The sequence below is a fragment of the Eschrichtius robustus genome, chromosome X (assembly GCF_028021215.1).
Source record: "Eschrichtius robustus isolate mEscRob2 chromosome X, mEscRob2.pri, whole genome shotgun sequence".
In the NCBI taxonomy this organism is placed as follows: domain Eukaryota; kingdom Metazoa; phylum Chordata; class Mammalia; order Artiodactyla; family Eschrichtiidae; genus Eschrichtius; species Eschrichtius robustus.
This window is the reverse complement of record NC_090845.1, coordinates 33,994,214-34,012,413: the sequence shown is the minus strand read 5'-3', so window position 1 is coordinate 34,012,413 and position 18,200 is coordinate 33,994,214. Positions and strand designations below refer to the sequence as shown.

The 18,200-nt window shown below is 34.7% G+C and overlaps 1 protein-coding gene across 1 annotated transcript in view; it reads right to left on the bottom strand.

Annotated features, from left to right (window-relative positions):
* The window catches only part of CFAP47 (cilia and flagella associated protein 47), a 460,447-nt gene that overhangs the window by 244,662 nt on the left and 197,585 nt on the right, over positions 1 to 18,200 (bottom strand). Inside the window, 4 exon segments of the mRNA XM_068532596.1 lie at positions 5,068 to 5,180; positions 8,976 to 9,110; positions 15,879 to 15,995; positions 16,282 to 16,379. Coding sequence (XP_068388697.1) covers positions 5,068 to 5,180; positions 8,976 to 9,110; positions 15,879 to 15,995; positions 16,282 to 16,379 — 463 coding nt within the window.

Below are 18,200 nucleotides of genomic sequence, written 5' to 3'. Positions count from 1 at the left end.
TTGACTTAAGTTCCCCAGAACCTTTGAGGAATCTCTGTTAAATGGGTGAGTTTAGGGAGCAGCATAGAGTAAAATGAATGGAGGACTTTCAAAATCAATTGAAATATTCTCAAAATTGTTTCTTAGGGAAAATTACAACTCACAACCAGCAGGAATGGGGATGATTTTATTCAGATATAATATCACTAATCTCCTCAACCTCTGCAAAAGGACACTTTCTTGGCTATTACGAAAAGCTCATGGGCTTAAATTTAATTGAAAACAAAGAATATTTGACCTTGAGATCTTTTTTTGGGTGTATAGGCTCAAACTCTGTGTTACGATACTTGTGAGTGACTTAGGATTTTTCTAGATATTCTAAAATTCATTACTAGAGAAAGCCATTCATTCAATTAATATTTATAATTTATAATGTTCCAGACATTGTTTTAGGTTTTGGAGATATAGTAATTAGAAAAAAAAATACACTATTCCTGATCTCCTGGATCTTTCATTTTATAGGATATGGCAGACGTTAATTATGTCATCATAAAATAAATGTGAAAATTACAAATTATGTATGTGCTATGAACTGATAGAAGGGCACATAATGGAGAGTGTGATATAGTCTGAAGGATCAGAGGAAGTGATATGTTAGGTAAGATATGGAGGATGAGAATGAGTTAGGTAGAATTGGTAGGGGATGAAAGAAGGCATCCAAGGCCTCTAAAATGAGGAATTATGATGTGTTTTAAGAAATTACCAAAGGCCAGTGCTGCTGAAACTTAGAGAGCAAGGGTGTTAGTGATGCAAGATGTAGCTAAGAGCCAGCCATGAAAGGCCACATGGGCCATGTTGAGATATTCAGTCTATATCCTAATAGCGATGAAAAGCTATTGGAATATTTTAAGCAGAAGAGTAACATGACCAAATTTACATTAAAAAAAGAACAGGATGCTATGAAATAGAGATACTCAATGCAAAAGAAAGTATTCTTACAAATATATATAGGAGATCACCTATCTATTTATCTATCTATCTATCTATCTCCTAAAGGAAACAGTTGGAAAAGAAGGCTTGTTGATAAAGAGAGAAAAAAGCAATGAGCTGAAAAATATGAGTGATAAGATAGGATATACAGAGGATCCAATTAACAGGTAGTATCCAACAACTAAAGGTTGGGAAATGAGAACAATGAAAATGGAGGGGAGAGAATGATGAAAGAAATTATTTAAGAGAATTTTCCAGAGCTTATGAAAAACAAGTTCATAATTAAAGGACTCACTGTGCACCCAGATAGTGAATTTAAAAAGTCCCTCCTTGATGCATTCTGGAACAATATCACAACACAATGGAAGATCCTAAAAATGTCCAGAGGTGTGGGAAAACAGAATTATAGTAGACTTTCTCATCACAAATACTGAATACCATGAGGCAAGTGGAACAATTATCTCAAGAGTTATGAGGAAAAACCTTTTCATCTTGGAAAAATATACCAAGCAAAATATAAATCAAGTGTAAGGGTAGTCAAAAGACATGCTTAAAAATAAAAATTTTAGGAAATTTACCTCTCCCATACTTTTTATTAGAAGGTTTCATAAAGGAAGTTTTTTCATAAATGAGTACACTAAGAAAGAGAAGGATATTAGTTTCTATCCAAAGAGAAATATAGAATGCCCAATACTAAGCTCTTCAGTAGGTCTGGAAAGCACTCAGTCCAAATAAGAATGAAAGGTACAGTGCTCTAGAATGTGGTATACTTGAAGGAAGGATTTTATGCACTTCTTTAGAATTTATTTTCTCAGCTTAAAAAAAGAATCAAAAGATGCTTTGTACACTGATTGCATAAGAAATATTTACAAAACACATTTTTACTCTTGGAACAGTAATGAACAGAGGATAAAACTAGTGATATTTGGTGGGAGGGTGATCCATCTAGAGGAATAAGTAAGCAAGACCATCAAATATTATAGCTATATGTCAAGACATTATTTCTGAAGTTGACATAATAAAAATACTGGCAAAGATATACAGATTATTTATATTTATGGAGGTAACCATTGGAAGAACTAAAACTAGACATAGTTGAAAGAGTTAAAAGTAGGCACTCAAGAAGTGGATCGCTGGAGATAGGAATATGAGGGGAGAAGGATTTCCTTTGCATGTTAAACTCTTCTGTATTTGAGTTGTTAAAGCAGATGCGAATTAAATTTTGATTAAAAAAAGATAAAGAAGTCGAAAACAAGAATATATGTACATGTACAATATGGTCAAAATATGAATACATATATTCATGATTACATGTATAAGTGTACATGGATATATGGTCAGTTAATGTTCACTTGGCATGTGTTAAAAACTCAAGAAGCTAATATTCATAAATATGTCTATATTGATGCAGACCATTAAAGGTATAATGGTGAATAAAAAGAAACAAGCACTGCTGAGAAATTAATGGGAATTACATTCACCCAAGTGAAATATTCTCACAAACCAGCACCTGAAGAAACAAAAAGATATAATTACATGTCATGGATCTTCAGGATTTCTCACAAAATAGTCAAAGTCACATTTCACTGAATGTCAAGGGCTTTGTATGAATATGATATACACAAAAACACACACACAGTATTGCAGGCGTTAGTTTAATAAGAGTACTAACTCTGGATTTACATTGGCTGGTTTTGAATCTCTATTTCACCATTTAATAGCAGGGAAAATTGGGCAAATGATTTAATGTCTCTGTGCCCAATGTCTTCTTTTGTAAAACGAGGACACTAGTATGGTTGCAAGAATGATTAAATATGAAAAGGTACATAAAAGTGTATGCTATATAGATTTCATACATAACAAATGTTTAACATATATTGTTTTAATATTTACATATATAATGTGTTTACTTTGTAAACATCTAATTATGCATATGCTATAATAAACACATACTTGTTCATATAAAAAGACTGGAAAGAAATGAATAAATTAAATGTGTTTATCTGATGGAATTCTAGACAATTTTTGTTTTCCTCTTTATACTTTTCTGTTAAGTGCAAATTTTCAACAATGCAGGTATACAGGTTTTACATTTATAATAGAAACTATAAATTTAATTGTTAATTTAACTAACAAGAATAATGGTCTTAAGCTAAGACATCAGAGGTTTAGTGTGGTTGTTAGGAAGAATTTCCACATCATGAGAACTTTGAAATACTGGAAGAGGCTATCAGGTTTATGAGTGAACAAAGGGTCGGGGGAGACTTTAATCCTTTTCACTTGTATCATCCTATTTGAAGGGCAGAGAAGAGATCATTTATCAAAGTCCTGAGGGAAGACAAATGGTACTGTGACAATGTCCAAATGAATTTGTATTACCAAAGTTGTGTTTTATAACAGACATATAAGAAATATAGCTTGGAAAACGAATGGGCTGTTTTTACAAAGAGTTTTATTCTGGGATTTGACTTATAATATACATAGAGGTGAGTGGAGAATTGTTTTTCTCATATTTAATTCAATCTGGATATAGTCTCAACCATGAATATTCAGATTTTATAAATTATATACTCCTTTAGCATGGAGCAGCAACTGAAGAAAATGAACAGAGGCTAATGACACAAGTCAAATGTACTACTGCAACTGGGTTTCTTCGTATTTTAAATACAATTAAAGCTGGCTCCCATTTCCAATTATTTCTGTGTTTGATATATTAGAAGTAATAATCAAGACTACATGTGAAAAGTAATTCAGGTTAAGGTATAGTTCAAAAACCAAAAAGATAATTAGCAGTTATAGTCTGTTGCTTTGCACAAGGAAAAAATAATTGAATACAAAGACAAGGACTAAAATTTAAGACTGGTTAAAGTCCATTACTGGTTATCAAATCTGTCAACTCCTGTGGTACTGACATAGCTATTCTCATATCATCGTTGTAATATGTAATAAGAGTATTTGTCATCATTAACACATTATATATGACGTAGGCTTTGTTGATCTAGGAAGAATTATATATTATGCTCGTATTTAATTTCTCAAGACTATTCTCTGAGGGTTTCATTTGTTCCTTATTTTTGAGAATGGGCTAGTAATTGAAACACTAAACAAGTATCATGTGAACAGAATCAAATAAAAATGAGACTATATAGAATATCATCACAATTTGGGAGTGTACATGTATGTATACATCCATACATAAATATACAATGATTATGAAGCAACAGAGAAAAATGGAAACACTGGGGGTATCTTTGAGGTAAGATTTTTAGCCTTTACTTTTATTTTTCTTCATTCTTTCATAGTTTCTAAATTTTTACAATGAGCACGAAGTGCATTTATAATCAGAAACAACTAAATATTATATATATATATATATTTAGCACACACTGGTTCCAGTTTCCTGGACTGGGACTATAGTACATAAAGAACTTAGAGGCTATTCTCTACGGACCATATGCATGCAAAATAAACTAAAATTAAATGCATGCATAAAAAGCAAATGCTTTATATTGTTAGAATTGTTTTAACAAAATTGGTGAGAAATCTCAGTAACATATGAATAACTTATCTATATCAGCAGTGGCGATCTTTTCATTACACATATATATCTGTTAAAAACAAATCCAGGGACTTCCCTGGTGGCACAGTGGTTAAGAATTCGCCTGCCAGTGCAGGAGACACGGGTTCAAGCCCTGGTCTGGGAAGATTCCACATGCCGGGGAACAACTAAGCCCGTGCGCCACAACTACTAAGCCTGCGCTCTAGAGCCTGCGAGCCACAACTACTGAGCCCGGGAGCCACAACTACTGAAGCCCACGTGCCTAGAGCCCATGATCCGCAACAAGAGAAGCCACCGCAATAAGAAGCCTGCGCACCGCAACGAAAAGAGTAGCCACCGCTCTCCGCAACTAGAGAAACCTCTCACGCAGCAATGAAGACCCAACTCAGCCAAAAATAAATAAATAAAATAAATAAATTTATTTTTTTTAAAAAAACAAAAAAACAAATCCAGGTCACTCTTTTGTAATTATAACACACATTAAATCTCTAGGGTTGATATGCTCAATGAAGCAAAATTAAAAGAAAAAAAACACTTACTTTGGAGAAACTGTCACAACCTTCCCTTGGGAGAGGGAGAAGTCAGTGGCATCTCTTCCGATAATTGTAGCATTATACACTATGTTTTTCAAGCTTGAATTTTGCAGTAGAATCTATGTTGAAGAAGAGTATAAATGAGATCATGAATTTTAAAAATATACAACTTAACATTTCTTATTTTTTATCAAAGAGTTATATATTTTAATCATGAAAATACTTACTCCTAGTGTAGTAACTGGAAGAAAGCAGAATTTGTGTTCAAAGACAGTGTGTGTGTGTATTATTGTTTTTTTTCCAGAAGTGGGCAGGGAGAAAGAGCTATCAGTCAAGGAAATGACAGATGTAAGAATACCTGATCATCGAAGATTTGAAATCCAAAGTTAGCAACTTGGATTTTAATTGTACTGCAAAGGGAAATCTTTAAAGAATTTGAAACAGAGAACTTACATAATCTAATTTACAAAAAGGTTACTCTGGCTGCTCAGTGTAGAAAGCATTATAAGGAGTATAGGTTTAGTATCAGAGGTCCAGGCTGAAAACGATGGTGGCCTCATCTAGAAGTGGTAGTAGAGCTAAGGGTTGGCTGTCCCTTCCTTCCTGATGCCAAGATATGGAGAATATTCGAGAATGAGTTACTTCATTTTTAGAGAGCATTTCATGAAAAATGTGAGTATATAAGTGTTTATGCAGAATATAATGGGGATTAAAAAATATACACATTAGAACGACACAGAGTTATCATGGAAAGTACTGATCCAGAGGACGGAGAAGACCTGAGGGAAGTGAATGGTTGGCCAAATTAGAGTAAGGAAAAGGTGACAGCACTTAGGCAGTCCAGGAACTATAGTCATAGATAGAATATGGTAGACATCTGTTGAAAGATAAATTAACTACTTTTATATTTCAATAAGAACTTTGGTAACCACCAAGACAAGTATGTTGTTGCCGAAGAGTTTCTACCCTTTGTTTACCCTCAAATTTGGGGCTCTCATGTTGCTTACCTGCTTACAGATCTCAGTAACAATCGAGGCAAGACTCCTCTAGTGTCTTACTTTTTATGTATGTATGTGTGCATTTCAAGTATTAATTAACAAATCTAGTGATTTTAAGTCACAGAGAGCTAATTTCCATTTTCTGGAAGGAAATGTTGAAAATAATAGTAGATGTACTATGAACTGTTACTGGTTTATAGTCCTGGAACTTCCATAACCAGCCCTGAAATCTGAAGAAAGCTACTCATTCTCATTATGTCATACACACACACACACAAATAAATTTATATAAAAATAAATAAATAAATAAATGATGCAAAGGCATAGGGCCCATCTGTGGTCAGATTATTCCACCCAACTCCAGGATTTCATGTAGGGGTCATGTGAGTGGTAGATGGGGAGAAGGGAAAGCTGCTCAAGGAAAGAAAGCAAGTTTTGGAACCTCAATTCTCCTTTTGCAATGACAGCCATTCTTTAACTATTGTGCTCCTGTGTAAATTTTGTTTCAAAAAGGAAAAAAAAAAAGATAGTTCAATTGCTTTTAAAAGTATCTCAGAAAATCACTGCACTCTACATTTTTTCACTGATCATTATATTGTTTAATGGTCCCAGTATTCTATTTGTGACACATAGCTACAAAAATACTTTTTCAACTATAGTAGCCGTTTCTTGAGATTTTTCTTTATACTGGAAGGTTGAAAGGGTTGATAAGAATGACATTCTACTACTTAGGCACTGTCATTTACGGTGTTGATGCATACGGGCAAACTATGCCATAGATTCTCAGCAATTTCCAAATCAGTGATTTTCTTGAATGAAATACAAAATCTAAGCATGTTGTAATTGATATTTTATTTTGCATTTCTATTTAATTTTTATTGTTTCCTTCAAAAGATGTTTATTAAAAAAAAAAAAAAGATGTTTATTATATTTGTGAAAAATAAAAGCTCTATGTAGAATCGCATCTATAAAGTATGAACATTATTCTTAGTAAAAAGTGTGGAAAGAAATCATGTTTCCATTTTAATATGCTTTAATCTGATTTTTAACATCACAAATAAAATTTATGTTTAAAAATTAGCTTGTGTTATTAACTTTTTCAAAATAATAATCAAATGGCATAAAGAAATTCAAACGTGTACAGAATTAGAAAACTAGTAATAATACTTAAGTGAAATAAATCACTGCTTAAATCTAATTCAGACCTCTCCTATCTTCTGCAGGCTTAAGCAAAGCATTTCTAACTCTTCAGAAAGTTGATTCTGAAGTCAAAAGTCCTCTTCACTGTAATTACAGCTCTAGGCCAGTTAGTACCCAAGGCCCTTAATTATCATTGCACGTAGTGAATTACCGTACAAAATACTGTTGAAAATGTTCTCTGAAGAGTTTTGTATCTCTTTTGCCAACAAACAAGGGAAAGGAATAAAATTTTTAAAAAGGGATCATACCTCGGGCTTCCCTGGTGGTGCAGTGGTTGAGAATCCGCCTGCCAATGCAGGGGACACGGGTTCGAGCCCTGGTCTGGGAAGATCCCACATGCCGCGGAGCAGCTGGGCCCGTGAGCCACAGTTACTGAGCCTGCGCGTCTGGAGCCTGTGCTCCGCAACGAGAGAGGCCGCGATAATGAGAGGCCCGCGCACCGCGATGAAGAGTGGCCCCCGCTTGCCGCAACTGGAGAAAGCCCTCACACAGAAACGAAGACCCAACACAGCAATCAATCAATCAATCAATCAATCAATCAATCAATCAATAAATGGATCATATCTCAATGTTTGCTAACAGAAAATCAGTAGAAGTGGCTTTCCTTTCCCTAAATTGAGCCCTTTACACTTCGAGACAAGGACCTGAGTTTTTCCTGCTTTTTAACTGAATCCTTATTAACCATCACTCATACAGTCACAGAGCCTGCACAGTTATTTTCTCAAAAAGGTTACATCTACAAAACACCAGGATGTATCTTTTGAAGACCAAATATGGACATGTTTTGCATCAAAAGTATCAAATTACCACCCCCCCAGCTTAACATGAGGAGGAATACATAAAACAGCCTGAGGACAAGGAATAAAAATGATCTGACCAAAGAGGTAAATTAACTTCTGTACATAGTAAGATTCTAACAGCCCAGACTGTCCTGAGAAAGGAGAGAACTATAAATCTGGTTGAAGATTTTATGAAAACTAGTAGAAGGAACAGTCTTAAACAAATATAAGAAATAAAACTGTATGCTCAACATATTTCACAAGTATTCATATGAAACATATTGTTTGAAAACCAAAGTGATGTTGATGATCCCTGACAAGATATTTCTCAATCAAAGAAAACACTTGCAAAACATGGACATATTTATATAGTTTTGTCATGGTCACAGGACTGAAAATTTCATTTTTAATTTTTCCTGCATATTAAAAAATTCATTGTTACACATTTAGCAGCTCCAGCATATATAAAATCCTTTAGTGGGATTAATGGTGGCCCTGGTCAGGAGCGCTTTCATTATTACTTCCCTTTCCATATCCTCATTTGAACAAAATCCATCTAGATGTGTAAAGTTCCCTAAAGGAAAGCCAAGCATACTCTGATCACAAGTTTCTACTTACAGCGTCAGTCTTCTTGTATATGAAATGGATCTCAAGTTTCCTGAATGATTTTCCCTTCAAAGTGGTTAACTTTCATTTTCCATCTCCCCACCCCATTCCTCAAATGAATGAAAGAGTCATTATTTCATTGCAGGTAATGATTGCTATTAAGGAAAAATTCTCCCTTTCACTCTGCTATACCTTTAGTTTAGAAGGAAAAACATTTAAGGCTTATTTTATCATACTGATACTTTTGTTAATTTTGGGTTGAGAAAGAAATATCTAAAACCCACTTAAATATTTAACTCCACGTATATTTTGGCCCCAAAGATATCCTTACCTCTCTCAACACAGTGTCATGTAGAGTACAATGAAAGGGCACCACCTTCTTGGGGAAATATGCAGGAAGTCTTTCATACATGCAGACACAAAACATAAGCATCGGGATTGGATTGGGATCACAGATGTCAGTAGCCTAGTTTCAAAGAAGAGAATTATAAATTACAGGAAATAAAGATAAAATATATAAAAAGAGCTAAAGCACAGTACATCAATTGTTGAATTACTTAAAACATCTTAAAATGTTATTGACAATGACACTGAAATGTTGCTGTGAGCAAACAAAATATTGCTGTGAATCAGAACAGCTTCACCTACGTGTTAAAAGATAAATTAGATGTATTCTAAATATAACAATGACCTCACAGCCTCAAAGATGTCATAAAAGCTAGTCAGAAGTCAGAAAAAATACTGTGCACTAGAAATACTAATGTGATTAAGATACCATCCCTGACTTAAAGTATATAATACAGTAAAAAGTAATAGTAGACAAACTACTAAGGTAAAAGATAGCAAGAGGTTTTCAAGCAAAAGCCCAAAGGAGGAGGTAGCAGATGGGATGGCCTTGAAGAATGCTTGGATTTTAAATAAGCTGGTGTTTGGAGTGAGAGAAAGGTATATTCTATCAGAAAGGTAAAGAACTCTAGGACAAGGATATAGGAAGTACAGTGTTCATTCGGGAAAGAAAAAGTACCATCCGAATCACGCGTAATTAGATCAGAAGGGGCCAGTTGTGGAAGAAAAGACTAAGGATTGCCACGGCTACACAGAGGAGGGTGTGGATGCCAGGGTGAGGGACTTGATTTCAGAACAAGGAATAACACAAGAGCAACAATTCGGGCAGATCAGGTAGGGGCAGGGAGAGGTGGCTGGGGAAGTACTTTGCCTAGAACAAATCACAGTAAGGCAGAAAATGTAATTATACTGATAAACAAGATAAATTAGTGCTGGTTGTTGGAAGAGATTTGAGAGAAAATCCAGAATTAGAGAGGAAAAACAGCAGGACAATCAACATAGCCAGAATGTGCATTAAACCCAAAATGTAGAGTCAGGAGCAGGAGGAGGAAGGATTCTTTCTCTCAGTTTATGTAGTGCCTATGATCTCCTAGAAAAAGGCGGAAGTAGCGGGGAAAAATTATTCATAGCGGGGCTTCCCTGGTGGCGCAGTGGTTGAGAATCTGCCTGCCAATGCAGGGGACACGGGTTCGAGCCCTGGTCTGGGAAGATCCCACATGCCGCGGAGCAACTAGGCCCGTGAGCCACAACTACTGAGCCTGCGCGTCTGGAGCCCGTGCTCCGCAACAAGAGAGGCCGCGACAGTGAGAGGCCCGCGCACCGCGATGAAGAGTGGCCCCCGCTTGCCGCAACTAGAGAAAGCCCTCGCACAGAAACGAAGACCCAACACAGCCAAAAATAAATAAATAAATTAATTAATTGAAAAAAAAAAAATTATTCATAGCAATGAAGTATTGGGATTGGTCTGAGGCAAAGACTCAAAGACATATAAACACCACTGATAAACAAGCAGCTCTGTCATTGTTAGTCAACAGGGAGCTCCTAACATTTCCCAAAAATGAATATCTACTATGACTTAATGGCACACATTCACATTAGCTAACTGAAAATGATCTGGGCCTGGCTTGGAAACACAAATAGTGCCAGAGCTAAGGATATCTAAAGTGTTATGTGGAACTAAAGCACTTGATTCTGAAATCTGGCAGCAGTTAGCACAGAATAATGACAGCCCCTTTGATCATCTGTTAGCCCACATTCCCGAATACATTCTTTTCCTTCTTTGAAAGAACACAAAGGTTTATTCTTTCTTGTTCTGTCAATAAGCAGTAAGGCTAAGCAATAAAGGTGCCTGGGGAGGAGATTATTAGGGGGAAAAGGGGGAGCCTTGGCAGGGTACAAAACTGTTAGTGAGTATGATGTGAGGAAAACTGAGAAATATATCAGGACCTCAAAGTTTCTCATCAGTATTCTGTCATCTCACATTTCTTCACTAAAGACAATGTTAGTCAACATATATAGGAAAATTATTCAACTTAAGGACAAACTGAAAAATGGAATACAGAGTTTAACTCCCACGAAATGAAGACTATGGGCCAGCCTCTGGGCGTGATCCAAAGAGAGCTATCTACAGTGACGGGAAATGTGTTCATTGGGGAAAGGGTAGAACTAGTGGCAGGATACTCTGGTTCCCAAGTCTGAGGCCAGTAAAAGTCTTCTGAACAGTTATAGTGACTACAGCATAAAATATATAGGCAGCAATACAAAATTATTCCAAAAACTCACCTTTGAAAAATATGTAATAGGATGAAGAGGTAGTATTTTGGAAATGAAAAAAAATGTTTATCTTAATTGAAAAATATATTTGATAATCAGGGTATTAGAGTGAAAAACCACAGAAAAGCACAGTCTTACCTTTATGATAAATTTCAATGAAAATAACCTAAAGAAATTGCATTTTAGTCAATCCTAGGCTTAAAAAGCCAAATGTCAAAATAAGTTATGTTTGTTTAAAACAAGATTTTCATGTGAGATATATTTCAAAGATAATCATCACTTTCTCTACACAGTTCTAACCTAGAAGAACTTCACTTGTATTGATCCATTTTTCCCCTGATGATATTTTCAAACTGGACTAACAAAAGACAGGGAATTTTTTTAAAAATGCCATAATAGAGGAAAATGGTGGAGTAAAAATCTAGTAAACTAAAATCAAGTCCTGCTACCACAAAGTGCCATAATCTTTACTAAATCAATTGGTTTCTCTAGGTCTCAATGTCCTCATCTGGGTTTAATTTGCTATGACTTCAAGATATCCCAGCTTTCAAACTAGATACCAGTCAAAACTAGTCGTACCCAATGACATACCATAATCCTACAGAGAACACTACTGGTTGCCTTGCCAACAGCAATTTTCTCCTTTCTTCTTTACTAAGACTCCCAATTTTTGTGGCTGTTCCATTACCTTTCTCAAACACTGGTTTAACTACAAACATGGGATGCAATTATGGTCAATGATATACGATGGAAAGTATGCTGTGGGACCATTGGGAAAGTTTACAATGAGAAGCACAAGAAGAGGTCCTATTCAACCAGACCAAGAACAGCTGTATAATGGTGTTATGTAAGATTTTCAGTAGGAACTTTGTGGTTATTAGTGCACATGCTTAAAACAAAGCCAGCAGGCTGAGAAGGGCTGAGCAAAAATGAATCATTGATAACTTTGTTGAGGAAATGAATAACTATCCCTACAATCTTCTACTGCCTGAATTCATCTTACATAAAACATTGATTTTCTTTACTTTTAAAACACTTTTATTCATGAATTCTGTGATTAAGGCTGAAAGCATCCAAGTTGATATAAAGTAACAACATTTTTAAGAGAAAAGTTAGATTATCTAGTCACCCTTAGCTTCCATCACTACTCAGTGAATTATGTGTAGGAGAATCTCTCTCTCTCTCTACATGAGAGAATAAAAATACATTCTATGCTGAGTCCAAATAATTGGCACAATATCTTTGCTTTAAAAGGGAGGATATGTAATAATTGTTACATTCCAGCTGGCAGGATTCCACCAACAGGGCATAACACTGGCACAGAAACTTATCCAACTGATTCAATAGTTGCAAAGAAGGACATGATGAATAAGGAACTTAAACATTTATAAATAAGCCCAGCGGTGAATTTCACAAGATTCAAATGTGGACCAGTGCTAAGCATCAGCATTAATTCACTATGGTTAAGTTAATTTAAGAGTGATATTTTTAAAACTTTGACATTTAATGCAGTGGGTAAATTCAGGCTGATAAAAAGGTAGGGAATTGGAACTGGCTCGTTAAACCTTGGTAATTATCAGCTAAGTTAATTGTCAATTTTTCCATTCATAAAATCTTAGACATCTTCTCTACATTTTTTATGTAGTAGATACTCAAATTTTAAAATCTTTTTTTTTTTTTTGGCTACACAATAAAATAAACATTTTGAGTCACTTTATCTGAGGAAGTCAAAAAGCAAAGGAGAGAATCACAATGTATGATGAATTATATTTTCTAAACAAAGATATTTTAAGTTTCTTGTAAACCCTTACCAAATTCTCAAAGGTTACCTTAAACATCAAATGTCCTATGCAACTCTTCCTGGTTCCTTTTTCAGAATGATTTCTCTCCCCCTTTGATTCCCAAAGCATACTGTTTCTATGTCTTCTTGGCATGCACTGGCTGCTTTGTACCAGACATATGTGCAACTCTTAGTCAGTAACATATTTGAAGGCATGAGTATGGTTTCACCATATCCGTATCCTTTGCAGGGTCTATCCAGCATATTTCATGGAGGATATTCAACCTGTCAAATTGACGGGAACTATAATATTTTTTTCTTCCACACTAAAGTATTTAATTAGAGTTATCTTTAAAACTCTTATAAAAGAACTCTTTGGCCAAAACCCTTGATTACAGTATCTCTTTATAGCTCTACCAATATAAAAGATAAATGTCAGACCTGGTACAAACTGACTTTAACATATAAGTGACTTTAATACAAGGAAAAAGCAAGCCGTTATGAAACATCATTTCTCCAGCAGGTGTAAGGAAGCACTTTGTACCAAGCCACAGGTGGGCACTGGCATCATCAATCTCTCTGAATCACAGAACGGAAAACTCAAGAGTTTGTTGTAATGGTCCTCTTGTGTCCTTTTGTGTCTGGTCACCAGGTCTCACAAACCTCACAATATCTCCCCTATCAGTTTATTATTTTAAGTCCCCATTAAAATGATATGAGTAGAGAAACTACTTTTCTCCTTGACCAACTGCAATGGCATTTTTATTGTACTGTGTTCCCTGCTTCCAGTGCCTTTCGTCTAGGTCCATCCTCACCACTGCTGTTAAGAGTAAACACCTTTATTCCCACAATACCCACATAGTAAACTCCTGACTTTTTATGCTGATACCCAAGATCCCAGTATATGCCCTATGTCTATTTTTCCAATCCCAAACTCCAACTAAGGCAAACTATTCACACAATTTCCTTAATGTATGTCATTTATCCACATTCTACATTCTGCTTATGCCTGAATAAACACCCTCTCTTACCACTACCAATCCAAATCCAACCCACCATTCAAGACCCCAAGTAAGTCCTGCCTTCTCCACAAAGTCTTTGGTGGATCAATCTAGATCACACTGATCTCTTCTTTTATCTGAATTCTACGCTTTATTCTTCTCCTACATTGACAATTAAATCAGTAGAACATTATTTATCATTTAACTTGCATATATCTTGATAATTCAATGAGTTTGCATATTCTTTGAAGTCAGAAATAATTTATTATACTACTTCATTACTCTAAAGTAACAAACTAAAGTCTCAGAAAATGGTAAGCATATAATATGTTTTTGATTGTTGCTATAGAGGACGATGTGAAAGGCCAGATGGAATTATAACTTGGAGGTCTAAACATAATAAAACTCTGTATTGACATTGTGACCTCTACATCAATATTTATTTTAAAACTAAGGTGAAAATTCTTTTTTTGCTACCAAATAGGAAAACAATAATAGAACATCTATATTCAAACAATCTGCTCCTTTAATTCATTCTTAGAGCTCAGATAATATTAATAAAACACTTAAACTTCATTGTTGGGGTTTAAGAAAACTGGACCTATCGCTAGAACTGCGTGCTTATTACACAGTCAGATGTATATAATTACACACATTTAAAAACAGCCAGTAGATTTCTATGAAGTCATACTTCAATTTCCACATTTTAGCAATATCCCATGAAAAGACTGTTTGAATTTAGATTTAAAATATATGAACAAAGGAATATTATAAAGGAGTCAATCAACATTTTTCCAAAGAAGACATAAAAATGGCCAACAGGTACATAAAAAGATGTTTAACATCACTAACCATTAGGGAAATGTAAATCAAAATCACAAGGAGAGATCATCTTATACCGGTTAGAATGGCTATTATCGAAAAGATAAGAGATGACAAGAGTTGGTGAGAATGTGGAGAAAAGGGAACACATGCACACTCTTGGTAGGAATGTGAATTGGTGCAGCCACTATGGAAAACAGTATTGTGGTTCCTCAAAAAATTAAAAATAGAACTACTACATCATCCAGCAATTCCACTTCTGGGTATATATCCAAAGGAAATAAAATCAGTTACATCACAGATATCTGCACTTCCATGTTCAACTGCAGCATTATTCACAAAAGCCAAAATACAGGAACAACATAAGTGTCTCTTGACAGATGAATGGATAAAGAAAATGTGGTATATACTTACAATGGACTATTATTTAATCATAAAAAAGAAGGAAATCCTGCCATTTGTGACGATATGGATGAACCTGGAGGACATTATAGTAAGTGAAATAAGCCAGACACAGAAAGACAAGTACTGTATGATTTCAATTATATGTGGAATCTAAAAAAGTCAAACTCAAAGAACCAGAGAGTTAAATGGTAGTAGCCAGGGGATGGAGATAGGGGAAATGGGGAGATGTTGGTCAAAGGGTACAAATCTTCAATTATAAGATGACTGAGTTCTGGGGAAGTAATGTAAAGTATGGTCATTATAGTTAATAATATACTGGACTGTACACTTGAAATTTGCTAAGAGAGTAGATCCTAAGTATCCTCACCACAAAAAACAAAGTAACTATGTGAGGTGATGGATGCTGACGTGTTAATTAACTTGATCATGGTAATCATTTCACGTTGTATATGTATGTTAAATCACCTCATTGTGCACAAAAAAAAATCACATTGTACAACCTAAATATACACAATTTTTATTTGCCAGCCGTAACTTAAAAAGCTGGAAAAAGTAAGAGAAGAAATTCATAAAATATTTATAGACTGTGTGATTTTAAGGCACCCACCTGTATGTCCATGTCAAAGCCAATTTCACGAAGAACATTCACAATAATCAGGCAATTGTGCAGATACTGTTCAGAACTTTTCGGTTGTGTGTACATATTTACAAAATGAGACTCAATCTGGAAAAGACAACAATCAAATCTTTTAGTAACGGAATAAAAATTACTGCTTTTTAACTGTTCTCTGTAGTTCAGCAAAGAATCATTTAAATACTAACATTTGTCAGTAGGAGATTATTATAATCAAAATAAAAGAATAAATAAAAAGGGAATGCTAGCCATTCAGATGTAGGTATGACTTAAAATTAAAACTTCAAAAGAATCAGTTTGCATAAAGTATTTCAAATTTTAATTGCTAAGTTCTTTCAAATAAGAGAAGACCACTCTGCATAAAAAGGACTCTTACCAAAAATGGGCAATAGGCTCCTAACAGAGTTGCAAAAACAAGGCCATTTAAAAGGTCTCTGTCAAAATTTACTATCCATCTCTCAGAGGGAATAACATCTGCCCCAAAAAAAGAGAGAGAGAGTAAATATCATAATAGTTTTACTTTTCTAACAATATCTCTTATGGAAATTTGAGCAATAGTCAAAGAGAAATTTGCCTTAGCTTGGAAAAGAAAAAACATATTATTTTGGAAATAAAAAAATAAATAAATAAACCTCAGAAGCTTAGTAACATGAAATACATCTGTAAGGTATTACAGGCAACTGCAAGCTGTCTCCTTTATTTCTATTGGAACCACTTTGAAGAATATACGACCATGCAGTAATAGAAAAAAAATCTGATATTTCAAAATTACTCATTCTGTTGAGTACCGTGAAGTTCAAATGTTTGATCAATGATCATCAACATGGGTAAGGAGGCTCGGAAGGCATGAGGTTTCCTGTAACTCTAAAGTTTTAGTGTGCCAGTTTCACTATTTGCTGCAGAAAATCCTCCACACGTAGGGTAAGTATGTGAAAGGGGTTGGAGATTTATGGCTTAAAGAAACCAGAAATGACCTATAAAAGATAATACAAGATGGAGGAATAATAAAAGAAGTTTTCATAAAAAAGAAGTTTTCAGTTACAGAGACGACTACTATCAGTTACTACTATCAGTACGACTACTTTCAGTTACTGAGACTAGGGAAAAAAAGTGAAAGTATCTGGATATTTAGTGAAAAACAAAAAAACAAACCTCTCCTATATTTGGGAGGAAGGAAAGATGATTTAAACATCAGAAATTATTGCTGTGATGAATGTGACATTTCCTTTTTTAAAATGTTTCCAAAAGGGCCTAGATTCTTAATGGTTTGAGATAATTTCTTGTCTGAAAACGGGGGGAAAAATTGGTGATCTTCATAAACCCCCTCAAATCCCTTGATTCTCGTTTTCTGCGAAGAAGAAACCATGATGGGATATGTTCATGACATGTATATGACTTCACAAAGTAGGATTGTTTTACGTCTGGAACTGGAAGACTTAATTTTCTCTGGAACCACAGATGTCCCGGATATTTCACAGAAACAGTGCCCAGTACTTTTTCATCTGAGACGCTGCAACATTGAACATTTCTAGAGGATTTCTATAGTATATTATTGCAAAATTAGTCTAGCAAACAAAGATCACTAGGAATTTTCAACTAACACATAGCAAACAACATTCTGCACTATATTTTTGAAAGTATTTTTTTTCCTGGCAGAAATCTATAAATAATTGTATGTCTGCTATAAGATGTGATACAACCAAAGTAATTATTGTAAAATGTACATTTCTAGTTGTCTGAATAATTATAGTCTAAATGTACTTCTTGATGTATATTTGCCACTCACAGCTTTTAATAAAAAGGGTCTCAATTTGTAGCCAAAATTCATTTTTCTATGAACTACAAACAACAATTCTAACTTAAATCTGAAAAAGGCAATTTACTAGCCTTTTCAGTTTATAGTGAAACAGTCAGTTGGCAGTGGATATAGACTGTGACCTCTAAGTATCTCATCCTTATCTTGTACCGACATCAGACAAGGGATAGAAATTCCCCTGAAAGAATTTAACATCTTACTGAGGAAAGATTACAACCACAAGAGGACAACTAATGAAATATTTCCTAACTAGAAGTTAATGAATAGATAACAATATAGCAAAACCTAAGTGTTATACTGTCACTTCCAATTCTACCAACTGCAATCCAGCATCACAGGGTTCATTATGACCTTCCCCCTTTGCCTATTTCTAACTTGTTTCTTTCAACAGTGAAAAACATGGCTCTCACTATCGAAAATAGATTTACTTATTTGTTGAGCCACAGTATACATATAAAGTACTTTCAGAATTGCAAACC